This window comes from Spermophilus citellus (genome assembly GCF_964194105.1).
Source record: "Spermophilus citellus genome assembly, chromosome: 2".
NCBI classification, from domain to species: Eukaryota; Metazoa; Chordata; class Mammalia; order Rodentia; family Sciuridae; genus Spermophilus; species Spermophilus citellus.
In genome coordinates this window covers 242,597,765-242,623,495 of record NC_138183.1, presented here as the reverse complement: position 1 = coordinate 242,623,495, position 25,731 = coordinate 242,597,765, and the positions used below count along the sequence as shown (strand labels likewise).

The 25,731-nt window shown below is 54.8% G+C and overlaps 1 protein-coding gene across 6 annotated transcripts; it reads left to right on the top strand.

Moving 5' to 3' along the window:
- The first annotated feature begins 284 nt into the window (after nucleotides 1-284).
- TNKS1BP1 (tankyrase 1 binding protein 1) lies at nucleotides 285-24,074 on the top strand. 6 transcript variants are annotated; one of them, XM_081282493.1, is made up of 12 exons: nucleotides 285-406; nucleotides 3,295-3,402; nucleotides 4,439-5,072; nucleotides 6,521-6,590; nucleotides 10,198-11,556; nucleotides 13,481-15,603; nucleotides 20,634-21,006; nucleotides 21,240-21,390; nucleotides 21,517-21,653; nucleotides 22,371-22,528; nucleotides 22,802-22,874; nucleotides 23,301-24,074. In XM_081282493.1, the coding sequence occupies exons 2-11, from the start codon at nucleotides 3,309-3,311 to the stop codon at nucleotides 22,860-22,862; spliced, it is 5,160 nt and encodes a 1,719-aa protein (XP_081138619.1). In that variant the 5' UTR covers nucleotides 285-406; nucleotides 3,295-3,308; the 3' UTR covers nucleotides 22,863-22,874; nucleotides 23,301-24,074. The 6 variants fall into 6 exon arrangements, with proteins under 6 accessions (XP_081138619.1, XP_081138620.1, XP_081138624.1 ...); XM_081282494.1 differs by having other exon boundaries at nucleotides 286-410; XM_081282498.1 differs by having other exon boundaries at nucleotides 301-406; nucleotides 3,292-3,402.
- Nucleotides 24,075-25,731: the final 1,657 nt, after the last annotated feature.

The window sequence follows — 25,731 nt, the reverse complement described above, 5'->3', positions numbered from 1 at the left end:
ACCGCGGCTCTATGGTGCTGCAATCACTGCAGGCGGCCGGGCCTGAAGAAGGGCCGTCCGAGGAAGTCTCCTCTCTAGGCATTCATCTCGGTGGCGCTTGGGTAAATTGCGTCAGTTTCTCGAATCTGAGCCTGGGACGGGCCCCTCATTTGCAAGGTCATGAATAATTGAGTACTGGGCTGTGCTTGTTTGCATACGGTGGGACGAATTCAGCACTGGCTTCTCTTCGGGTTTCTGCCGGCTCATGAATATTCACGAAGCTCTGGGGGCGTGCTCCTGGGCGGGGCTAGAGGCGGGGCCCCGTGGGGCTCGCACTGGCTCGGTCCCGCGGTGACGGCGGTAGCGGCGGCGGAGGGGACTAGCGTTGGGGTGCCGCGCGGAGCGGGGCCAGATCCGGGGGGAGCGCGTGAGTGCGCGGGGCCAGCGGCTGAGGGCGAAGGAGGGGGCGGGGTCCGGGATTGGGGGCGGGGTAGGGGCTTGGAAGGAGCGGGCGCTAGTTGCCGGGACCTTGGGTTGTGTTGCTGGTGGTGGGGGGGTCACCAGGAAAGTTTGCCGGGGCCGTGGGCGCCTGGGCCGCGGGGGCACGCGGGAGCTGGCGCATGTGCGCGGGGGCGGAGGGCGCACGGTCTGAGCTTGTGCAGGCTGAGCCAGAAGAAAGGGGGGAGGGGGCGAGGGCTGGGGAGGGGCCGGAGGCGGGCAGAGCCGCTGGAGGGACCCCTGCCTCCCGCTTCCCCTGGGCCCGCGCCGGCCCCCTCCCCTGCTCCCTCGGCACGCCCCCAGCCACCCAAGTCCGCCCCCACCCGGTTGGCGTTGCCAGTCCACCGTCTGTTCGCCGGCTGCTTCACATCCCGCGCACAGTCCTCTGCTTCTGCCGCCGCTGCCCCCTCCTCCTCCACCCCCTCTGCTCCTCCTCTTCTGCTGCCGTCCGCTCTGGGTTCAGAGCCCCCCACTGGGCCCCTCCGGACAGCCCCTTGCCCCGGGCTGTTCTGTTTTCCCGTTGGCCCTCCCTCTTCCAGCAGTTCACATGCTGTCCCTCCTGGCCTCAGATCCTAGGGTCGATAGGCGCGACCCCGCCTGCGTCGAGGCCTCTTGGGCGCCTATCCTGGGCGGGGGCTGCCAGCTCCTCCCCAGCCCTTTACTCCCAGGGGTCCCTTGTCTCACCCGGACTCCACAGGGTGGAGAGTGTTTAGAGCCAGTGCGATTCTGAAGCTTCTGGCCATGACCATGGCCATGGCCTTGGTCACCTGGGGCCCCTGGCAGGGACCTCCCAGCTTCTGTGGCCACCTCCCCATTTGGGGACGCGGAGCCTGCTTTCATCGCTGCAAGCCCCTTATACCGCAGAGGTGCCCATCAGGCCCCCAGGTGAGACATTTTTTCACTTCTGGGCCAATTTGTTTCCATTTCTAATCAGACCAACAGTATTTCTTGTAATAATGTTCAAGGACAAGGAAAGAATCCTGTTTTAAAATTTTTTTGTCTTGTGCCCCTCCCCCACATACATACTGCCTGGCTCTGCACGTTATGCACCCACCTACAGTGGGCAGTCCTCTGTTGTAGCTGAGTGATCAACCGGTTGATAGGGCTGGGCTTCTTTCCTGTCTTCAAACCTTCTCCTGTCTGAAACAAGCTGGGACAGAATCAAAGATAGGGGAGGGGATGTGTTTACATTGTAAAGACTGGGCAACCCAGGTTCCTTAGGATTTGGTGGTGTCTCTGCCCAGACGGAGTGGGTGACTTTAAGGTTGTGACTGTGTACAGATTGGAGAGGGTTGGGTTGGCCATACTGTCGTGTGCATACCAGATGATAGGAAGCTTCTTTCTTGGGATAGGGCTCTTCCTCAGGCTGGAGACCTAGGGGGTATTGTGGGTGGGAGGGTGCTTCAGGAGGCTGGATGGGAACTGAGGAGGTGGTGGTGAGTCTGAAGAACAGGTGACATGAGTGGGACCTGGAAGGGGTGAAGGAATGGTCTAGGAATGTCAGCACCTGGGGGTCTGGGGAGGGGAGGAGATTAATAAGGTGCTGGTTCATTGGTGCCACTGCATGGAATTGCAGTAATAATAGCCAACTTCCAGTGGTCGCTTATATGCTAGGTATTGTGCTAAGTGGTTTTTATGCATTATTTCTTTTAAACCCCAGAGAGTCTCAGTAAGCCCATTTTTCAGATAGGGAAACTGAGGCTTAGAGAAGTCACACAGTTAGAAGGTGGTAGACCCACTCAGCATTTGAATCCTGGAATATTAGACCCCAGAAGATCCCTCACAGGCCTAGAGAAAGGGAAATCATTCTTCTACCACGTGGCTGTCACCTGATTTAATTTTTTCTTTTGTCCCCCTCACAACTCCTTCAGGCCATCCCTAGGCTGGTGAGTGATGCCCACATATCCTCTTTTCATAGCCCATACCTACCCTACTGTGACTGTTCTGGAAGAGGGAACCCCAGGGAGTTTTCTCCCAAGTTACCCCACCCCCCGGATGTTCTCAAGCCCTGTCCCGTCCTCCCAGCCCAGCCTGGGCTGCTTCTTCCTCTTGGCGAGGCTCTGGAAATCCAGTGGGAGGCCATTGCTATGGCAACAGGACTAGGCCCTGGCTTTACCTCATCAAATTCCAAGCTGAAGCCAAAGCGATTGAGAAATTAAAGAAAAAAATGTATTCCAGATGTTTACTTTTTTATTCCTTATTTTTCTGTGTTTGGATGAGACAGCTGTGGGGGGTGCAGAGTGGGGCAGGGATGTGGAAGGAGAATGGTTGGGGGGGAGCCACTCCCAGCTGTGGAGGGAGAGAGGGAAGGAGGGGGAAGCATGGAGGGGAGGCAGGCAGTGGGGCGGAGCCCCAGGTTGGGGAGGAGCGGTTTTTCCCGTCTCCCATGAGGTGATTCACAGAGAGACTTCAGACTTTTCAGCCCTCTTGCTCTGTCGTGAGTAGATATCTTCAGCTGCGCTGCCTGACCCCAAAGGTGCCTTGGGAACAGTAAGTGGAGTGACTTCAATTGGGCATCTTGGAGAGCTTGTCACAGGATGGCGGTGGCTCCTGAGGCTCTAAGATTTTGGGACTAGAAGACAAGAGTTAAGAGAGGGTCTGGGAAGAGCTGAGGATGTGGCTGTGGGACCTCTTGACTTCCCCTGATCCTCCTGAAGTTTCCTCTTCCTGTCCCACACTCTGCCTCGGCTAGAAATAAGAGACTTCCCTCGCCTAAGCCTGCTGCCACCGCCCAGAGCTTTTCCTCCCCCACCCGTCTCTCTCCTGGGTCTTTGGACATCCCAGCTCACACCCCTCTGTTTCCCAATTCTCAAGCAGGGTCTGCGCATGTGATGAAAGTGTCTATTCTCAGGGACGGCTCAGCCATGGCTTCCCCACCGCCCCAGGAGATGGAGGAGGAGCTGGCGCCTGCTGGCTCTGAGCCAGGTACCTATGGGTGCTGGGTAGGGCAGGTGGCAGGGAGGAGGGTGGGAAGGGCAGAGGCGGAACCCCCATTCTGTATTGGGGGGTGTTTGAGTGATGGTAAAGTGAGGATGAGGGAGGGAAGCAGGACTGAGGAAGTTCAAGATGGGTCTGAAAGGGAACCTGGTGGGAGTGTAGGTCTCTAGCAGGTGTGAAAGCAGGCAGAGACCTTTGAGATGATGTGAACCAAGCCACATATTTTGCAGAGGGGGAAACTGAGGCACACAGGGAGAATTGCAGTGTACTTTTGGGGATTTGAACCCAGGACTCCAGGCTCCCTGTCTAGACTCTTTTTCTCATGCTTAGCTGAATGAGTGGGTGACATGGGATTCTGTTATGGAAGGCTGTGGCAGTGAGTAATCCCAAGGTCTTTTATTTGGCATTGGAATGCCTTATATAGAAGATAGATTTCTGGTCTTGTTTTTTTTTTCCCCTGTAGCAGATTTACTTTTGTTTGGCTTAAGTCAATAGTAAGTTTGCATTCCTGATCATACACCGGATGACAGCGGGGAGGTGGCCTGGGAGTGTGCTGGGGGAGGGGCAGCATGGAGGCAGAGTGGGAAAGCTGGGCCAAAACATTTACTGTGGAGATACCGTAGATCAGAAGGGGAGAGGACCAAATTGGGGACTTGGGCCGACTGCTTGATGTGGGCCTGCAGGCATTTGTTTATTGGCTCGTTTGCACATTCATTCATTCATTCAAGTGGTAGAAACTTGTGCTAGGTGAAAAATAGGGTGCAAGGAGAGATAAGGTGCCAGCAAGGCTCACAAATAGCTTTAGCTTAAAAGGGGAATTGTTAAACATTTTGAGAGGTTGGAGAGTGAGAAGGTGCTTCAGGGCTGGGTGTAGAAAAGCAATAAAGGCTTCATGGAGCAGGTGGCATTTGACTTGTGTCTACAGGAGTATTGTAATTATTCTGAAACTGGAGGATGGAGATTGGTTAGAGCAGAGATCACAAAAAGTTCTGACAGCCCCTTACCAACCTTTTTCTTTTGGCAGGAGACCCTCGGGCCAAACCCCCTGTCAAGCCCAAACCCCGGTCCTTGCCTGCCAAGCCAGCCCTGCCTGCCAAACCCAGCCTGCTGGTGCCTGTTGGGCCTCGGCCTCCCCGGGGTCCTCTGGCTGAGCTGCCTTCTGCCCGGAAGATGAACATGCTGGCAGGACCCCAGCCCTACGGGGGCAGCAAGCGTCTGCTTCCCTTCGCACCAAGATCTGTGGCTGAGGCCTCTGCTGGAGGAGAAGCCACCCAAGAGACTGGGAAAGAGGAGGCTGGGAAAGAGGAACTGCCCCCTCTGACACCCCCAGCACGATGTGCTGCCCCAGGGGGTGTGCGGAAGGCCCCTGCCCCTTTCCGGCCAGCCTCAGAGCGGTTTGCGGCCTCCACAGTAGAAGAGATCCTGGCCAAGATGGATCAGCCCCGGAAGGAGGTCCCTGCCAGCCCTGACCGCCTCTGGGGCTCCCGCCTCACCTTTAACCATGATGGTAGCTCCCGATATGGCCCCAGGACCTGTGGCCTGGCCACTGCTGCCAGAGAGGAAGATGACAAGACTCTCGCCCGGGGTTGTTCCCAGGAGGGGCCAGCAAAGAGTCCCACAGAGAGCCAGGAAGAACACAGCAAGATTCCTGAGGAGAGGTGAGGGCTCAGAGGCTGTGTGTTTTGTTGCAGCCTGGAAGTTGGCGTCTGGGGACCAAGTGGGTGGCCCTGTCTGGGACTATGACCTCCCCCTTCAGGTTAATGGTGTGCTGTGACTACAAGCAGACACCAAGTCATTTCCCCAGCCATGGTGGTATCATCACTGCGTGCTTTTGAAAACTGTCTCAACAGAGTTAATGTGTGTTTATAATAGAGAGTCCAAATGTTTGGGAGTCTGTCTCCCATCTCCATAAACTGACATCCAACGTTGCCTCATTGAATCCATAGCTGTCCTGTCTGGGAAAGCCCTTTTAGATCCATTTTAGAGATGAAGAAACTGAGTTGCAGATGACTTCTCTCAGTCACTCAGCTAGTAAGAGGCAGAGATAGAGTTGAATTCCAGTCAGCCAACTTCCAGAGCATGTGCTCCTAACTGTGAGCTTCTCTTGTGAGCAGAGCAGTGTGCCAGTCCTGGGGTGGGTGGGGGTGTGTGTCTGGATCAGAAGGGCACAGTCGCAGACTGTGAGGGGGTTCTGATGGGAGAGAGAAGACAGGAGCACATCTTGACGGTCCTCCAGTTACTGCAGAGCTTTTGGCTGGTTGGAGACGTTTGCTGTGATATACTTCCCCAGAGTTGGCACTTGTGTGCAGGGAGGCTGGCCTGGAGGTGCCCTTGCGGGAGTGGACACAGGGTATCGAGAAGAAGCTGAGGGATTTCAGAAGCCTTTTCTGGCTGCTTGAGACCATGCTCAGGGCAGGGAGAGCCAGCTTGAGGCGCAGCTGGGCCCGAGGATGTCCCCCCACCCCAAACAAAGGGAATGGCTCTGGTTGCTGCAGTCTGGGCTGAGCGGGAGGCAGAAGGCTCCTGCCCTACCTTCCAGGCTTGCCCTTCTTCACCTGAAAATACCTGGAGGCTTGGCTCTGGGGTTAACCTTTGCAAGTCCCAGGCCAGGGCTGCTGTGGGATGCATCCTCCTTCCTTCCCTCCTTGCACTCAGGGTTTAAGGGGACTGACTTTAGTCTTGGAAAATCACTCTGCCCCTCCCCTACCCCCACAATCCTTTAAGAAATATTGGCAGGGCAGCTGGACCAGCTGCACTCCCTGGCTGAAGGAGAACTTTAACCCCTTCTGGGTTAAGGGAACGAGTCATTATCTTCTTGGGGACCTTTGAGGGGTCTGGCCATACAAGATACTTTTCTTAAACGGGATGAGGGTGGGGCAGGTAATTAACCCTTAATGTGCCAGTAGGTAGTCTCTTGGGTCACTTGCCCTGTGAAACTGCATGGTTTCTTTATCCCTGATGGCTCCAGCTGCCATCAAGAGTAAATACCTGGGGCGTTCAACCTTTGGGGGCTGTTTAAGTCACTTAGGGATATTCGCTCTCCTTTTCTGTTCTGTGATAGGCTTCAACATTCCGTGCCTCCACTTCCTGTCTTTCTCCCTCACAGGAACTCCTCTTCCAACCTGGCTGTCAATGGGGACCTGACTAAGCTGGCTAGCTCTGAGCCACCTACTGATGTAAGTTGTCCTCCTCCTAACATGTAATAACAGTATTTTAGGGTTGGAGGGGTCATCTAACTAAGATCATGTCCTCCACTCTCCTTGTAATTCAGATGGGGAAACTGAGGCCATGGACTTGCCCAAGAGCTGGCTCTAGTACCTAGATGTCTGTACTTCCAGGCCAGTGCTCTCAGTCATCAAGGTAGCTTGAGTGTGGTTTGGGTTCTGAGGCTGCTGGGTATAAACAGTAATTATTATACCCACAGCACTGCCTCTGATTAAGTACGGTGTGCTGGGAACATTAACCAACTTAACCAACTTAATCCTGGCTAGCAGGCCTGTTAGTCTCATGTAAGAGGAGAGGAGTGAGAGATGATGAGACCACAGGGCCTCACAAAATGCCAGGTAACTTGCTTGGCTTGAGGCAGGAACAAAAGTGTCTGACTCCAGAGCCCTCCCTGGCTGGGCTGCTGTTCTTGGTTCACAGTGCGGGAGAGTCCTTTTCTTGGGGGTTTCTTGTTCCTTCTCCCGCACTGTGCATTTTTTTCCAAGTAAATCACATAAGAGGTGCCCCTTGCTGGCTGGAGGCAGTCCCGGCTGCCTTGTGTTGGAGAACTGACTCCATTTGTGTCCATCCAACAGTTCCTACTCTGAGGTGGGTGTTAGGGATGTGGCACAAATGTAGGGGATCCAGGACGTCTGGACTGCAGTAAGGGAGGAGGAGGCGGGTGGTAGTGGACCTAGAGGGGGTAGGGTTGGATGGTATGAGCCTCATAGGCTGCTACAAGAACTTTGGCTTGAGTGAGGGGAAGAAGCCATTGAGGGGTTCAGTGGAGAGGAGTGACATGCTGACCTAGTGCTAAAGAGGTCAGGGCATTCGGAGCAGCAGCAGGGACCAGTCAGGTACAGATGGAATAATCCAGGTGAGAGAGATGATGGTGGCTTGGACCCCAGAGGTCATCAGTGGTGGAGCTGGTGAGAAGTGGTTGATTCTGGATGGACTGTGAGGGTGAGGTGGGTTGGACATTCAGATGGATTGAGATGAGGAGGATTAAGTATGGCCCCAGGGCTTTTGACCAGAGCAGTTGGAAGGATGAAGGTAACATTTATTTAGATGGGGACTTTTAGGGACAAAGCAGGATTAGGAGAGAGGTGAAGAGTTTGCTTTTGGATTTGTTGGGTTTGAGACGTTTTTTAAGGTTTGTGATTGGATACTTGAGTCTAGTGTTCAAGAGAAATGAGCTGGTGAGAGAGGAAAACTTGGGAAATGTCAGTGTGAAGATGGTAGTTGAGACTGGCTGAGTTCACCAAGAGTGTAGGTGAGGGTACAAGAGGGAAGGGCCCTAGGCACAGTAGAGAAGACTGGTAGGAAGCACCAGTGAGTTGGAAGGACAGTCCCTAGGAGGATGCCAGTAGCCACAGAGTGCCACTGATAGGTCATGTAAGGTGAGCACTGCAAATTGGATTTAGCTACGGGGAGGTCATTGGTGACCTTGACAAGAGTACTCCAGTGGTAAGATTAAGAAGGCCTGCTTGGGTGGGCTTGAGAATGGGATAAGAGGAGCTGCGGCTAGTGGGCATAGGAGTGCTTTCAAGAAAACAGGTGGTAGCTGGAGAGAGATTGTGGGGTCAAGTTTTTTTTTTTTTTTTTTAAATTGTTGGATTTTTTTTTTTTTAAAGACAGAAGAAATTAGAGCAGTTGGTGTGCTGATGGAAATGATCCAGTAGGGAGGGAAAATCAATGATGCAGGGAGGGAGGAGAGGTTGGCGGGTTGGCCTTAGCCAGGAGCAAGGACAGTGCCTGGTGGTAGAAGGGGAGGCGAACGATTGGACCCACTTGCAGGTGGCGGTGGGTGAGGGTGCAGGGTGTGTGCCTTCTTTGCTGGTGGCCTCTGTGTTCTCAAGGAGGAGCAGGAAGCAAGGCCATCAGCTGAGAGAGGATGGGGAGGAGGTGTTGGGACGTTTGAGGAGAGACATGTGAAGGTGTTACCTGGGAGTGTTGGGAGTGAAGGGAAGGCGGGTGCTGGGGTTGCTGAGTAGCTCTGGGATGGGTTTGAGGTCAGTGGTGACTCTGAAGTAAGGCCAGGCACCTCCAGCTCCCAGGCTGGTGGAGAGCTGTATTTAAACAGCCTGAATAGTGTGAGGAAGGAACGAAGGAGTTCCGGGTTGTATAAGAGGTGGTTGTGATCGTGGCAAAAAGAAGAGCTGTTACACAGGGGAGTAGGAGCCATGGGAAGGAGGTAGGGTTAATGGACTTTGCTTCCCAGAGGAGATGAAGAACGAGGGAGTTGGAAATACAAAGAGTGAGCAGGACAGATAGGAAGTAGGGACAGTGGGCCAACAGGGACCTTGAAATTGAGGTTATGAGGGTGGGGGAGGGATGGGGGCTAGGGTACGACCCTGGGTCACCAGCCATCAGGGAGGAAGAAGTCAAGGCCCAGGGAGCCAGGATGCTGGAAGGGTCGACTCCATTCTTGAAGTCACCGTGAATTTTAACAGTGGTGCTGGGCGGGTTGCAGTGATCCAGAAGCTACAATTATCAAGGAATGAGGGGTTTGTGGGAGACTAACAAGGAGGGGCTGTGGGTGGCATAGTTTAAGGGCATAGCTTTGAAACCTAGAATATTGTAGAGAGGAGGGAGAGTGCGAGGGGAGTGGGAGGAGCCTGAGGAGAAGCAGGACCTCTTCTCTGGCTAGACCCGGTGGACAGTGCTGTAATGAAGTGTGTCTCTTTGGAGAGGGCAGCCAGGGATCTTGACCCCTGGGGGGCAAAGGTCATAGAGAGCCAGGTTCATTTTATGTGTTGGGGGACAGGCAGAGTGAAGCAGAGGAGAACCAGGGGCCTTGCGCCCTTGTACCTGTCCCGGTGTCTTCCCCCAACTCAGTCCCCATCATCCCACAGCAGAACCAGAGGCCATGTGTGTGAATCTTATTCAGTCCTGTAAGTCTGAGATGGATGCTGCATTGGGGAAGTTGAGCCTCAGACCATATTGGAGGGTGGACATTCAGTTTATAGGAGGCAGTTCTGTGGTGACTCCAAGCCAGGCACTTTTCCAGGCCCCAGCACCCTTTGCTTTAATCCCATGGCCTTCCTGCCTCTTTGGGTAGCTTTGGGACCCAAATTGGAATAAACAGAGTAGTGTGGGGAGCACTGTCCCTTCCCTGTGGCAGTTCCTGGGAGCTGTTGGGAGCTGCATTGGTCTTAGGAGTCCTGCTTTGAACAGGAACCCCCCTCCTACTCCTGCCCAGATGGTTAGATTCCCCATTTTCTCTTCATTGAGCAAGTGTTCTTTACCCACAAACCATGACCTCTTACGAGACTCTCACTTGAACTATAGGTTGGATGGGTGATTGAGGTTTGAACCACCTTAAATGGTTAAGAGTGATGTTAAGTGAATAAAACTGGATGCATTTTCTGGGGACACCTAAAGGAGGGCTCTGTGGCCTTAAGAAGTTTGAGAAACCCTATCTGAGATCGTCTCTGGGGCTTCTTCCAACTGTCCTGAGCTCTGGTTTCCTCCTCCTGGGCTGTGGATCAACAGCCAACCTGAGGTCAGTGAGGGGTAGGAGGAGCCTTTCCCATGCAGCCAAGTGATGAATGACAGCTCTTGACCTTTTCCTTGCAGGTTCCCAAGCCCTTGGTCCCCTCAAGTCCAGGTCTTGCCTCAGAGTGTGGAGGTAGCCCAGGCCTCCCTGCTGAAGTCTCCGGCCCAGCCCCCAGGTCTCTCCAACTTCGCTCACCAAATGAGAACCCTCCCCACCACTCTCAGCTTCCAGAAGCCCAGAGTCCTGCAGCGCCCGAGGCTTCTCCTTGCCTCCCTGTGACTCCATCGTCCCCAAGTGCAGCCCTGCCTGATGAGGGCCCCTACCTTCCCCCTAGCCCGGGACTCTCTGATGAGGCAGCCCCAGAAGCCCCCAGACCCAGCAGCCCTCCCCTTGAGAAGGTCTCAGGGTGCCATAGCCCAGAGCAGCCCCCAGCCACTTCGCCCAGGCCTCTGATTGAGGGGGATGAGTTACTGGATCTCACGCGGACGTTTCCATCTGGGGAGGAAGTGGCAGAATCCAAGGGGGACACAGATCTCCGCCCAGTCAGCCTGGCTCAGCGCCGATTCTCTGAGGGTGTGCTCCGGCCACCTAACCAGGACCAGGGGAAACTGGGGGGCTCACTAGCTGCCCTGCCCCAAATGCAAGGGAGCCAGTCAGCCCTGGATCGTCCCTTTGGGAGTGGGACAGAGTCCAATTGGAGCTTATCACAGTCATTTGAATGGACCTTCCCCACACGGCCCTCAGGTTTGAGTGTGTGGCGACTGGACTCCCCACCCCCTTCCCCCATTACTGAGGCCAGTGAAGCTGCTGAGGCCGCTGAGGCCAGCAGCTGGGCTGCGTCCAGCAGGGAGGAAGGAGTGTCCCAGCAAGGGCAAGGGCCCCGTACAGCTCCAGGGGTCTCAGGAAGGCCTGTTTCCCAGGTGCAGGGAGATGATCCAGGCATCTCTGTACACCAAAAAGATAATGGACAGAGTCAGCCTCAGTCCCCAGCTGTCTCCCTTCAGTCCCCATTCACAGCAGAGGGCCCTTCTGGAGCACTCTTGCTGCAGGCAGAGGAGAGATATGAGGATCGGGAGCCCCTGTCTGGACAGGAGTCCCCCCTCCCTCTGGCCACTAGGGAGGCAGCTCTGCCTGTGCTGGAGCCAGTCCTGGGGCAGCAGCAGCCAGCACCCCCTGACCAGCCCTGTGTCCTCTTTGCTGATGCCCCTGGCCCTGAGCAAGCATTGCCTGCTGAAGAGGAGATGGTGACCCTAGCCCGGGCTGAGGCCACCCAACCCAGGACAGAAGCCCAGGAATCCTGTAGGGCATCCCCTGAGCCTGTGGGCCCTGAACGCAGCTCTCGCTGGCTGGATGACCTCCTGGCTTCACCACCGCCCAGTGTCAGCAGTGCAAAGCGGGGAGCCGGATCTGACAGACAGTCCCCAAGTACCTGCTCTGAGGTGAGGATGGGCACAGGGAGGGGGAGGCTCCAGGTATGGAGGGCTTGGGTGGGCTTAATTCTTTCAACATGGGTTTAGTGTGACAAGAACTTGGAATGTAATAGTGAGCACAGCAACTGTGAACCTTTACCTTGTAGCTCTGCTGTCTGGCCACGCTGGCTGAGCTGTATAGGATGGTGCTTAGAGTGCTTGTAGGGAGTTCAAATCCTGGCACCCGCATTCACTCGTGGGTGGTCTTGGGAGTGTACCTTAACCTGGAAGCTTCTGTGTCCTTTAATAGTAATAGCTCTGGCCTCTTAGAGGTGTATGTGGGTAAAATGAAGTTAGCAAGCGCTTGATGCCATGTGGCCTGTAGGACATGTTCAGACCATTATCACCTGGAGCTGCGTGTGTGGCAAAATCGCCTAGCCATCTAGGCCTGGGTTGGCTTTCCCTTAGTAGAACTGGACTGCCTGGGCTCCTCTCCTGGCTCAGCTGTTATTTTGTCTAAATATGACCTTGAACAAGTGACTTTTCCACTTTGCCTCAGTATCTTGTCTGTAAAAGGGGCATAGCAGTGAAGCAGTCCCTCAGGGCGATGGCAGGGATTAAATGAGTCACCGCATGCACGGGCAGGATGAAGGGTAGTGCTGGGCAAACGGCTCTCCCGCCCCAGCTCCTGATCTGCTTTGTAGACTGGCAGCCCAAGGCTGGCGGAAGCAGGGCCTTCCCTGTGCAGTTACCCAGAAGTTGGTGACTGGGCTTGGACGCCCCTTCTTGCCCAGTGCCCTTTGTCCGATCAGGCTCCCTCTGCATCTAAGGGCTGGGATCCAGGTGGCTTTTGAAATTTTATTTTTCAGTCCTGGCCTGTGCTGGCAGGGGCGGGGCTGGAGGCAAGGAGGAGCCCCAGCGGCCTCTGGAAGAGGAGGAGCAGGAAGGGGTTAAGACTAGGCTGACTCCTGCAGTAGGTGTGTCTGTCCCAGGATGTGGGTGACTCAACTGGCTTCTGGGCGGGGCTGCCAGAACTGCAGCTGCTCTGGAGGGAGCCGGAGCGGGGAGCAGGGCCAGGGCAAGCGGGAGCCAGAGCTGTTGGACAGGTCCTGGCTGGGGAGCGGCCCAGCCCTGTCCCGTACACTGCCTGCCGCACCCAGCAGCCCCAGGGTGGTTGGGGGGTGGGGGCCATGGCTCAGCCCAGGGACAGGGAGGCTAGCATGTCTGTCCTGGAGCGACTACTGGCCAATGCAGCTCTGCGGGACGAGGCTGGGAGGCTCCGGGGCCCTGAGTCCCAGGCTCGCCCACCTTCGGGGGTGAGTCTGGGGAGTTGGGGGGGTGGAAGTGCAGTGAGCTCTGTGCCACAGGCTGCCCCTCCTGTCTTTCCTGGGCCTCGTGGAGGTGGGGGCAGAGAGGCCTTCCTGGGAGGGCTGGGTAGAAGGGCTTTCCTTGGGGAGGAAGGGCCTGGGTACTCATCCGGGGCTAGAAGGGCTTTGCTGGTGTTGGAACCTTGCTTTGCTCAAGTTGGAGGGAATCTGAGTCTTGACTTCTTGTAACTGAGAGTGTTCTCCCTCTCCCCAGTTCCACAGGCAGACCACTCCTTCAGGCAGGATTTCTTCTGGCAGTTAGCCAGGTGTTGCCCAAGGACTGTAAACATGACCATAGGACCATCGATTGAGTGCCCATTGTGTGCCAGGCACTGTGCTGAGTCGGTTGTTTATATGATCTTGTTCACTCCTCTCATGTCAGCCCTGCATGCAGTAGAAATTATACCTGTTTAAAGATGAGGACCCAGAAGCTCTGAGTGGTTAATTGATTTGTTCAAGGTCGCACAGCTGGAATCTAAACCCAGGTTCTCTGTTGCCAAAGTGGGGCTCTCAGGCACTAGGTAGTGCTGACTTTCATTCCAACCAACTTTAAGCATTGTTTTTGTCTATTTTTTTCTGATTCCCAGGGACTCCTTGGCTGGGCACAGAAAGATCTGCAGAGTGAATTTGGGATTGCAGCAGACCCGCATCCCAGCAGTTTCAGTCCTAGCTGGTCCCAAGATGCTTCTCAGGACTATGGCCTTGGGGGCACAAGCCCTAGAGGAGACCCAGGCCCTGGGGAGAGGGACTGGACCAGCAATTATGGGCAAGGGGTAGGAGAAGGAAGCAGTAGGAAGTGGGCCAGCAGGTGTGGTCTTGGCCCAGAAGGAGTAGAGGTCAGCAGCAGCCAAGACCGGGGTGAAGTGTCTGCCCCAGGGGGGCTCACGGCCCTCGACAGGGTAGTTGGAAAGCCAGCCCAGCTCGGCATGCAGAGCCAGAGCCAGGAGGCTGATGTTCAGGAATGGGAGTTCCGAAAGAGGGATTCCCAGGGCACTTACTCTATTCAGGATGCAGAGCTGCAGGACCAGGAATTCGGGAAGAAAGACTTGCTTCTTACTTACCGAGATGCCAGCCTTCAGGACTGGGAATTCGGGAAGAGAGACTCACTGGATTCTTACGCCAGCCAGGATGCAGATGAGCAGGCCCCGGAGGTAGGGGCGAAGGACCACCATGGCAGTTACAGCAGCCAGGATGCCGAGGAGCAGGACCGGGAGTTTGAGAAGAGAGGTTCTTCACTGGGCACCTATAACAGCCAAGCAGTGGCACAGCAGGACCAGGAGTTTGGGAAGAGTGCATGGATGAGGGACTACAGCAGCTCCAGGGCCCTTGGTGCACAGGACAGAGGCTTCGGAACCCTGAGCTCCGGGTTCAGCCCCGAGGATGTCCAGCAACAGGATGAGGAGTTTGAGAAGAAGACTCTGAGTGGTGAGGACAGCCTTGGCGAGGCCAGCAGGAGCCCAGGCCAGTTAGAAGAGAGAGAATCAGGGGCCCTGTTTAGCACTAGCACCCCCCAGTTGCAGGATGGGACCCTTGGTCAGGGAGACCAGGGCAGCTGGCAAAGCAGTGACGCTGGCCAGCAAGTCGGAGGGCTGCAGGAGAGACTGCACGCAGGGCCTCAGAGCCATGGTGATGCTGACCGGGAAGATGGGAAGCGAGGTTGGGCCGGGGACTTCAGCCTTGGTGTCACCCCACAGCCAGACGCAGCGTTTAGCTCCAGGCAGCAAGACTGGAGTGGGGACTTGTGCAACCAGGCCTCTGAGAGGAGCCATCAGTTTGGTATCATTGGCAAAGACAGACTGAGCGGTTCTGGCCTGAGCCCTTCCAACAAGATGGGAAGTGGGCACTTTGAACCTCCAGGGGAGACCTCCCCCGGATGCATGGACTGGGCTGATCAGCTGGGTCTCAGGAACTTGGAAGTGTCCAGTTGTGTGGATTCTGGGGGCTCTCATAAGGCCAGAGAGAATGCCATGGGACAGATGGGCTGGTCAGACAACCTGGGCTTGAGAGATGGGGACTCAGCCAGCTGTTTGGAAACTGGAGGGTCTGAAGAGCCCAGGGGGATCGGAGTTGGGGAGAAGGACTGGACTTCTGGTGTTGGGGTGAGAAGCAGAGATTTGGCTGGGGCAGGCGAGGTAGGAGGACACAGCCAGGCCAGGGAGAGTGGTGTGGGACAAAATGACTGGTCAGGTGTGGAGGCTGGAGAGTTCCTTAAATCCAGGGAGCGTGGGGTTGGACAAGCAGACTGGACACCTGACCTTGGGCTGAGAAATATAGCCCCAGGGGCAGGCTGTATCCCCACAGAACCCAGAGAGCTTGGGGTAGGGCAGGTGGACTGGGGTGACAATCTGGGTCTGAGGAACTTGGAGGTGTCCTGTGGTATGGCATCTGGAGGTCCTCGGGGCTGTGGAGTCGGGCAGATGGAGTGGGCTCAGGACTTTGGGCTCCGGAATGTGGAGCTCACTGGGGCCCCAGGTGAGGCCAGGGAGCATGGGGTAGGGGAGGTGGACTCTGGCCCAGAGTTAGGCCTCGGGAACAGTGGTGACTTGTCCCCTGGCCTGGAAGCCAGAGACCCTTTGGAAGCCAGGGAGCTGGGGGTCGGCGAGACAAGTGGGCCAGAGACCCAGGGTGAAGACAGCTTCTCGCCTTCCTTGGAGACCGGCTCTGAAGACCTCAGAGTAGAGACAGGAGAAGCCCCAGGCTTTGGAACCAGGTAAGGGATCCTCATCCTAGGGTGGGAGAAAAGGTGTAACTCCACTCTCAAAAAGTTTTGGAATTTTTTGGAGGGGGGAAAGAAATAGTTTTTCCAATGGACTTTTGGTATTTGCCAAACAGACATTTTTGGGCTGTGAATGTTTAATTCTGCTTTTTAAGTTTTATATTGAAATATAACATATTTCCTTTATGGAAAGCAGAATGTAAAGGTTGAGGTGTTTGCTCTGTAGCAACCCAGTTTTGAGTCTTCTTGGTGATTTGAGTTGTGATTGAGGGAGAAATGGAGTCAGCCACATATCATAAGGCTTCCGGTAGATTCTGCTCTTGTTTCCCAAGATTGTTCCCAGTCTTGGGCCAGAGAATGCACATCCTTTGACAGGTAGAGGAAAGGGGACCTTATATCTCCTTGGTCTGTCCACTGCAGCCAGGAGTTGGGGGGACAGTGGTGCTCATTGGCTCTCCAAGAAGTCGGAGCTTGGTGCTCTTGTCTGGCTTGTCATAGAGCCCAGAAGAGCAGCAGTTCAGGAACCTAAAGCTATTGGGTCCCAGGCCTGGTCCCATGACTGTGGTCCCTATCCCAAGTTGCTGAAAGAGAACTTTCCAAAGGAAAAGACTGGTAGTTTCAGAGCCATGGGTATTCTAAAACCAACACAGGTGTTTTTCTGCTCTTTGTGGAAAGGGTACAAAAATGGTATTTACTTCTGTTTCATTAACATTCCCATCCACTGAGAATTGGTTTTGTTCTCTCTAGTGAATAGAAAATCTTACCTTTTCCAGCCCCAGACCAGGCGCTTCCCACTGGCCTTTAGGAAGGGAAGGGAGGTGTTGGATGGAGGCTATTCTAAGTGAAAGGGGCAGATGGTAGTGGGAGGAGAGCAGGAGGAAGAAGGAAGGGGCCTGAGGGTGGGGATGGGGTGGGAAAGGCATTTGGCATGGAAGCTGGGGACAGAGAGCATGGGACCAGGAAGGGAGCTGAGGAAGGGGAGCTTCCGGGGACCCAGGTTGTTGAGCGGACCCTATTGAGACCTTCATGAGGACTGCAGACTGAGAGCCGGGTTGGAGTCAGGAGGCCGCAGGGATCCTGGGCCATTGACTGACTCCCTGTGCCTCAGTTTCTAACAGCGTTCCAGCTGGCACAGTCATGGTGCAGGGAGGGTGGGCTCAGCATGGCTGCCTCCGATTTCACTTCCCAGGACTCTGAGGTTCACATGCCCTGATGCTCAGTTTCATGTCTTACTTGTCGACCTTCACAGCTGTCCTGCCAAGTGGGAAAGGGATTCGATCCTCGCCCATTGGCAGGTGGAGGGATGGTGTGATCTGATTGAGGTCACAGAGGCTGCAATATGTCCTTCCAACTTTTTCTATCCACTGCTTTTAGGTGTGGCTGCTGCGTTGAAATTTAGTCTGTCAGGGAGTGGGCTGCAGCCTCCCGCCCTTCTGCTGGGTCACAGGGTGGCTCTTAAGAGGGAAGGTGGTATTGCCTTTCCTTTGTTTAGGAAGGAGGGAGAGGGTCCCTGTGGGGTGGCAGGGTGGGAATGGGTCTCCCTCATGCCCCAGAGTGCTCAGGGTTTTTATGGCCAGTGTTGACATCCGAGCTCAGGGTCTATCCCTGATGCCCTGCGGGTGAGCCGCATCGCTCGCAGCAGAAGTGTGCTCCAGGCTGGGGGCGGCGGTGGTGGTTCTGTGAATGTTATGTTTTTGAGCAGCCCTTCCATGAAGAAATTCAGCCCCTACACACTGTCACGTGCTCTCTGGCCAATTGGGAGACTTGGTATGTCTGGGCCTTTATTGGTACCTTACAGTTGAGTAAGGCAGTGTTCCCCAAACTTACCTGGGCAATATCCAGGGAACTGGTGTTCTGAGCATGTGACACGGGGAGATTCTGTGCTATGGAAAGTTTCTCTTTAAAGAAAAAATTTGAAGGTTTCCTATGTATCAGGAAGTCCTTGAGAATAGCTCAGTGTAGTCTGGTTTTGGGTGCATCGGCCTGGTTTAGGTCCTGTTTCTCTCGCCACCTCTGCGACCTTGGACAAGGGCCTTCTCAGGGCCCCCATCTTCCTCTAAATTGGGATAGTCACTTTCATAGGGTTTCTGGGAAGACTAAGGGTGAATACGTGGAGAGTGATAGATGCAGATGTAAACCTACCTTCCCTGTTTATCACGGAGAAAACATGCTTTCTATTCGTGTCTGTTTTGCAAGTTTGGATGTGAAGTTTGGTAGGGCCTTGGGGACATTTTTGTTGTCATCCTCATGATGGACAGAGATGTCTTTGACGATAATTGTGGCAACACTACCATAGAGGTGGATGGGGTGGGGAGGGCTTGGGCCCCTCCTCTGGTCCCTTGCCCTGGTGGGAATGGTGCTCCTGGGTTCCCAGAGCTGGGGTGCTGTCCTTTTCTTTCTCTGGCCTCCCAGTCATTCCCTACCCTCTCCCCTGCCTCTAGGGATGGCAGAAGCCTCTGAGTCATTTTGGGGTCTTCATAGAATCCAAGAGGACCCTTAGAAATCTTTGAGTCCAGCTCCTTTATTTCATTGGTGGGAAAACAGACCCAGGTTCCCAGAAAGGTGGATTTCTGTTCTCGTGGGCCCCAGCCTTGTGGTCCTCTCTGGACACCTTCCTTATCTCCCTGGGGTCAGCATCAACTGTTTACCTTTGACTTTGCCTGGTTGACCTTTAGTCCTCAGGCATCATTCTGGCTCCAGCCCTGACCCTCCCTCAGTTCAGGTCTTGGTGCCTTGAGCACCGACTGGAAAGCCAGCTTTTCACAGATCCATCCTCTGTGTTTGAACCTGGAGCATGGAGCTGTGTGCAGGACGGGGTTCTGGGCCCTCAGGATACTCTCCAGTCTCAATGGGTGATGGAACAGATGGTATGAGACGCATCCTCTCAGGGACCTGTATTGAGGCTAATGAGGATTATCCTAGTAATTTGATAATTTGTTGTGTGTGTTAAGTGTAACTGTGTGCTAGGTACATATTGCCAGTAAACCCAACAGAGCTTATGTACTTTCATCATCCCCATTTTATAGATGAAGAAACTGAGGCTCAGAGTGGGCACATAACATGTGGCCAAGGCCACTGGTGCAGAAGGGTCCAGGACTTAGGCAAGTACCAGAGTGGCAGGGCTCAGGACCTGAGTTCCCGATCGCCTCTCCTCTCCCCTGCTTCTCTGCCAGGAAGGCCTCAGGTTGTAGGTGTTCTGGGAGATTGGGGGGCGTCGAGGAGGAGGGTGAAGGCTGAGGTCCTGGGGTGGATGCACACTGCTCCACAGCCACTCCCAGCCCCCCTTCCCTCCACTGACCTCCGTCTGCATGGTGTGGGCCCCCTCTGCTCAGAGAGAGTGGATCTTTCTCCGCCCCCTTTGTTTCAGGTCCCCGTAGCTGCAGGGCCTGTCCTCAGCCTGTAGCTGCCCCCTCCCAGAGAGGCTTCTGTCTAGCTCTTAAGGCTGGGTGGGGTGCTGTCACCGCCCCCTCCCTGACTTTAAGCTGGCTTTGAGTGCGCTGGCTCTGGCCCCTGTCCAGTGCTGTTCCCAAATCCACTGCCTCCTCCCCCTCCCCACACTGCTTTAATTTCCATCTGTCAGCAGCTTGTGGAAGGACAGACTGACACACATTCTGCCTGCCCCGCTCCTGCTGGTATCGACTCACCTGTCTTGTTCCCCTCCCTCTCCAGTATTCAGTGGCCTTCCGGGCACTGCCGCATGCCCTCTGTGCATGGTGCTGGGTGTGGCTCTGTACTGTGCCTGTAGGTCTAGCGGGTACCAGCTCACAGTCGCCTGCTTGAGGTCAGCAATGAGTGTGTGTGTGCTCTGGGGTGTGGCATCTGGACGTCGTGTGAGGTGGAGTCCATAAGAGCGTGTGGGTGCTGTGCCGGGTGTGTCTGTCGTGCTTTGAGGGAGCAGCAGGCAGCAGACATGGAAGCTGTGTTGACCAGGGTGACCCTGCCTCTTATCCACTCCACAAACGTTGACTTAGTCTGGTCCCTGGCCCAGGTGTTGGGGGCACAGAGGCAACAAGGGCCCAGCTTTGTCCTTGAGGAGCTCCCAGAAGGCAGTGGGGACAAAGGGTGGCCCGGCTGGCACAGGTTGGAGCCCTGGCAGCTGGCAGGGCTGAGGAGCTCATGCTGGTTAGGGGAGAGGGGCAGAACAGCTTCAGTGGAGGACTTGGGCCAAGGAGAATCAGTGGAGGAACAGCGAGGGCAAGGGGGAAGCATCCCAGGTGAGGGAAGAGCTTGTTCTAAGATGCGGCATTTGTGCTGGGCATCCTCCAGTTATCCCCGCTTGTTCCTTGAGGCCAAGGAACAGAGTTACAACAAGGGCCTAAAGCTGATTCGAGGTTGGACAGGTGGATGGATTGGCAGTACCTGGATCATCCCGAGGAATGTGACTGCCCAAGCAGGCGTCCCTGGGAGGGGCCATAGGAACGGCAGCAGTGGCAGCAGTGGTGATATTTGTGGTTCGTGGGCACACAGGTCTGTCAGGCACTGTGATAGGCCCTGTGCAGTCTTTTTCATCCCCCCAGCAACTCCAGAGAGGAACCCAGGGTGCTTGCAGGCAAGGGGCTTATTCAAGTTCTCCTGAACGGGTTGAGCATTTGTAATACGGAAACCTGAACCCTGAAATGTTTCAAAACCTGAAACTTTGAGCACAGACATGATGTCACAAGTGGACAATTCCACACCTGGCCCTCGTGTGGCAGATTACAGTTAAAATGCAGGTGCACTAAAAAATAGAGTGTAAAATTACTGTTAGGCTGTGTGCATGAGGTATATATGAGATATAAGTGAATTTTATCTTTAGAATTGGGTCTTCTCTCATAATGGATATGTGAAGATTCCAAAATCCAAACTCCAAAACTCTTTGAGTCCCAAGCATTTCAGGTAAAGCCTACTCACCCCGTAGTAAGTGATGAATCAGGGATTGGAACCTGCCCTGCTGGCCCAGCCCTTCCCATGTGGTGTGCTGTGGCTTCAGGCAAGAGAGAGGGTTTTCACTGATGACCTTATTTCCTGGTCTGCCCCCTTGGCAGCCCCAGCAGGTGTCTGGCCCGCTCCCCACCATCTGGCTCCCAGGGCCTCCTGGAGGAGATGCTGGCGGCCAGCAGCTCTAAGGCAGAGGCCCGAAGGGAGTCAGCAGCCTCGGGCCTCAGGGTCCTGTTGGAGGAGGAAGGAGCCACAGCAGGTGCTGAGCAAGGGGAAGCTGCAGAGCCCAGCAGGGACCCCCTGTCCTCCTGGAGGCCCCAGCCCGATGGTGAAGCCAGCCGAACAGAAGAGGTGGATGGCACCTGGGGCCTCACAGGGGCTAGGCACGGCGAGCAGGTGCTGGCCCCGACCCCGACCTCTCGGCGGCCCTCCCAAGGGCCTCCCCCGAGCTGCCTCAGTCAGGACTTCTCCTTCATTGAGGTCAGTGGAGGGTGAACCAGGGCAGTGGGTGGCTCCTGTGGGGAATGTGGGTGATGGAGCTTTGCTGAGCAGCCCAAGACTGGGAGGGTGAAAGCAGGCTGTGGGTGCATCGCTGGAGCGGGAAGCTTGGACAGCAGAGCCATCAGCTCCTGGTGGCTGCTGTGGTGGGGCTCCTGTGGGTGGGCGGGTCCATGGGATAGCTGTGGCAGTGGTGTTGCTGTTGTTTTGATCAGGACACAGAGATCCTCGACAGTGCCATGTATCGGAGTCGTGCCAACCTGGGGCGCAAGCGTGGACACCGGGCCCCAGCCATCAGACCTGGGGGTACCCTGGGCCTGTCAGAGGCAGCAGACTCAGATGCACGCCTCTTCCAAGACTCTACAGGTAGGATTGATGTGTTGCCTTGTGGTATCTGTGTGAATCCCTGGCATGTGACCCAGGCTGTGGGTGAGAGGGGGCTTGTAGGGGTGCCGGCTGTACTGTAATCCCCACCTCACCATCCCTTTGCAGAGCCACGGGCTTCTCGGGTGCCATCTTCAGATGAGGAGGTAGTAGAGGAACCTCAGAACCGCCGAACACGGATGTCCTTGGGCACCAAGGGGTTGAAAGTCAACCTCTTTCCTGGCCTGAGCCCGTCAGCCCTGAAGGTACCGTCTGATCAGTGGACAGTCACATGTGGTCTCCTTGCCTGAGACATGTCCGCTCTTCACCCAGCCAGCCATCCTCTGATCCCCTCTGCATTCCTTTTCTCATGCTGCTCTCCCAGGAGGGCCCTGGGAGGTCCCTTTGTGCCTTGCTGGACCCTGTGGTGGTATACCTGAGGATAGAACAAGGTGTCTTCATGTCCCAGAGCCTCAGGGGTGGTGGGACATGAGCCCACACTTAGCTCTGGTGGAGGGAGAGAGGGTAGGTGTCACTGGGGAGGCACAGAGAGGGACTGGGCCAGTTCCAGGGGAGGAGTTCCTCCTTGATCCTGGGTGGTGGGAGGGGAGGGTGGATCGGCCCCAGGTAAGCATTTGCTCTTAACCTTGAGGTAGACACAGGAGTTGGCCATGGGCCCTGGGGCAGAGGGGAGGCAGTGTAGGCAGAGAGTAGAGGAACAAAAGCACAGAGCCAGGAAGTCACCACTGGCTTTGTCAGCCCAGCTTGCTGAATTTAGTTCAGCAGGATCTTTTTGAGGACCTACTATGTGCAAAGTAAAGTTGTGAGGGAAGCTCTCTTTAATGACTCTGTTCTTTGGGGCCAAAGGGCTGTAGAGGCATCTAGGCATGGTTCAGGGGACTGTACCCTCTTGGGAGAAGGCCTATCCTCTGTGACTCCTGCCTGTCCTGCTTACATCTGTCTGCGTCTGGACTGTCTCTCAGGCCAAACTACGTCCCCGGAACCGCTCAGCTGAGGAAGGGGAAGTGGCAGAGAGCAAGTCGGGCCAGAAGGAGGCTGCAGTCCAGCGTTCCAAGTCCTGCAAAGTCCCAGGGCTGGGGAAGCCCCTTGCATTACCTCCTAAGCCGGAGAAATCCTCAGGGTAGGTGACTGAGCTCTGGACATCTCCTGACTTCAGTGAAGTAGCCTGAAAAGGGAAACCTCACTTTATTGAAGAAGAACACTGAGGCTCAGAGAGGTGGTTGACATGCCCTAAATTAACTGAATAAGTTGGTGGTGGAGTTCTAGTCCTGCAGCTGGGCCCTAGGCTGCCTTTTCTGGATGGAGAGGGGGAAATTCTGTCCCTACCATGTGTACTTATTTTGTGCAATTTGCCTGAAGTTTGCCTTCTGGACCTTTGTGTTTTGCCTTCTAGGTCAGAAGGATCATCGCCCAACTGGCTTCAAGCCCTGAAGCTCAAGAAGAAGAAGGTCTGAGAGGTTACCGAGGTGAGGACAGGCTGCTGGGCTTGGATTGCCGCTGGGGTTTAGCGTGCAGAGGGCCTTCTCTGGGGGATCCAGAAGCCCCTGTGCCGCCTTCTAGCACTTAGCTCTGCATCCCCCTTTCTGTGTGGCCTGGAACAAGGCGGTGAAACCAGGTGCGGAGACTTGCTGTCCTACATTTGTCCCCGGGGCAGGGTGTTGTCTGGCCTGGGACGGAGGAGGAGGGGCTCCATCTCACCCACCTCCCTGACTGGTCTGAGTGTGTCTGCCAGGCCCTCTGGTGTAGGGCCCCTGGGAGTACTCACCAGGCTTGCCATCCTAGCAGGGACCTTTCCCATGACTGGTCCCAGCTGGGGAGCCAGGATGTGCATGGAGCAGAGGAAGCCGAAGCCTCCAATGTCCTCCTCTGACCTCTTGCCTCTCCTATTGCAGGTCCTTCCCATTTGGCAGTCTCAGGCAGTGCCCGTTCCTGTGAGGTCCCTGAGTGAGGAGACAGCTGGAGCCCCACTGTGCCCCAGGCTGCAGCCTGTCCCCTTCACCTCTGAGGAGTGTCTGGGAGCCACGTTTATGCACTTTGTATCACCTTCCCAACTTGTCCCCACACTTTCCCTCCCAACCTGGATTCCGTCACTAGTGGTTGAAGGTTTTGGTCCTTCCTTCTCTCCCCTCCTCTCTCTCCGCTTCCTCCTTCAGCCTCCCTTGGGTTTTCTTTTGATACCAATTTATAGCATTTTTTATAAAGGCCTTTGATTTTTGTAATGAGCGGAGCCCTACCCCAGTCCCACCCCAGGTCTCCCTCTACCCTGCTAGGTGCCCCACAGAGACCAATGACATTTTGCCACTTGAAACAATAAATAAAATTTTTTGGCAATTGGTGCCTCCCAGGTTTGTGGAGTGTGGTGGTGGTGCCCATCCTCACGAGGCTGCAGTCAAAATGCTAGTTGTGGCCCTGGCCCCCGCTCACGCAGACATTGGACATGTCAACCCCCTTCCACTCCCGGGGCCGGGTGTCTCTGCGGAGGATATTGGAGTTATAGTAAGCTGACTGCTGATTCAAGTGCTCTCCAGATCTCAGTAGCTTAACATAAAAAGGGTTTATTTCTCATGCTGCACAGTCCACTGTGAGGTAATGGTGAGACAGTGGGACACTCCATGCCTTGGGGTTCTGGGAGCCCAGGCTCCTTTCCTGTCGTGGCTCAGCCAGCTACAGGGACCGAAGGGTCCTTTTTGGCATCTGGTGGAGAGAGGAGAGAATCCTGTGGTGGCTGTTTCAGTTAGCTCAGGCTGCTGCTATGACAAAGTACCACAGACTAGGTGGCTTATAAACAATAAAAGTATATTTCTAACAGTTTTGTAGACTGGGAAGTCCAAGGTTAAGGTGCTGGCAGATTCCATGTCTGGTGTGAACCTATTTCCTGGTTTGTAGGTGGTGCCTTTTCACTGCATCCTCATGGAAGGGACAAGCAGCTCTACTGGGCCTCTTGTACGAGGCCACTGAACTCGTTTGTGAGTTCACCTCCCATAAGGCCTCATCTTCACATGCCATCTACTTGGAGGTTAGGATTTTAACATTGGACACAGACATTCAAACCCTGGGGTTGCACCCATCCTGGGTCTTTTCTGGTATCATCTAAGTCCTATAGGAATGAGACTCAAGGTACAATTCCTACTGAGGCAGATTCTGTATAGCTGTGCCCCTGTGAAATCAGAATCCAGGGGCGGAACAGGGGCATGAGGGACATTCCCGTTCCAAAGGGAGAAGCAGGCAGCAAGGAAGGGTGACAGGTTCCCAGCAAGTCCAAAATGTTAAGGCTAGAAAGTAAACTGGTTGAGGCTCTACCTTCTAGGTCTGCTGGGGTAGAGGTCCTCCTGGACCCACGGGGTGGTGGTCCTGCTCCTATGGTCGTTTTCTGTGGCAGCTTTGGGTCATATACCTATGGCTCTTGGCCCAGAATCATACACTGGTCACTTCACTGGTCTGGGGTTTCAAGTTGCTCCACTCCTGTGGCTTCACCAGGCATTTCCCCAGTGGTAGCTTTCTCTGGCAATTCTTCCCTGGATCCCAAGACTTTCAGGGTGTTATGGCTGAGCCATGAGCTGTACCCCCCATAGCTCATGTGTGAGATGATATAAGAATCTTCAGAGATGAAATGACTTGATATGAGAGGTGTGACCTAATCGGTATATTAACCCATTGACAGGGATTAACTGGTGTTTTAGTCAACTTTTTGGTTACTCTGACCAAAAGGCCTGACAAGAACAATTTTAGAGGTGAAAAAGTTTATTCAGAGCTTCAGAGGTCTGAGTCCATAGACAGCCAACTCCATTGCTCTGGGCCTAAGGTGATGCAGAATAACATGGTGGATGGGTGTGGCAGAGGAAAGCAGCTTAGGCCATGGTCACCAGGAAGCAGAGAGAGAGTTGCTCACCAGGGACAAAATATAGACCTCAAAGGAAAGCTCTCAAAGATATACCTTCTCTGGCCACACTCAATCTACCTAGAGTCACCACATAGTTAACCCCTATCAGTGAATCAATGCACTGGTTAGGCTAAGGGTCTCATGACCCAATCATTTCATCTGTAAACTTTCTTGCATTGTCTCACACATGAGCTTGTGGGAGAATACCCCATATCCAAACCATAACAACTTGGTAGTAACCATAGGCAGGTAGAATGTGGCTGGAGGAAGTAGGTCACTGGGGGTGTGCCTTTGGGGTTTATATTTTGTGCTAGGTGCATGAGCCACGGGGACATGGCTGCCTTCACCAGGCTTCCTGGTGCTGTGTTCTGAGCTGTTTTCTTCTACCATATGCCCTTTTGCCATGATGTTCTACCTCACCTTGGACCCAGAAGTATGGAGTG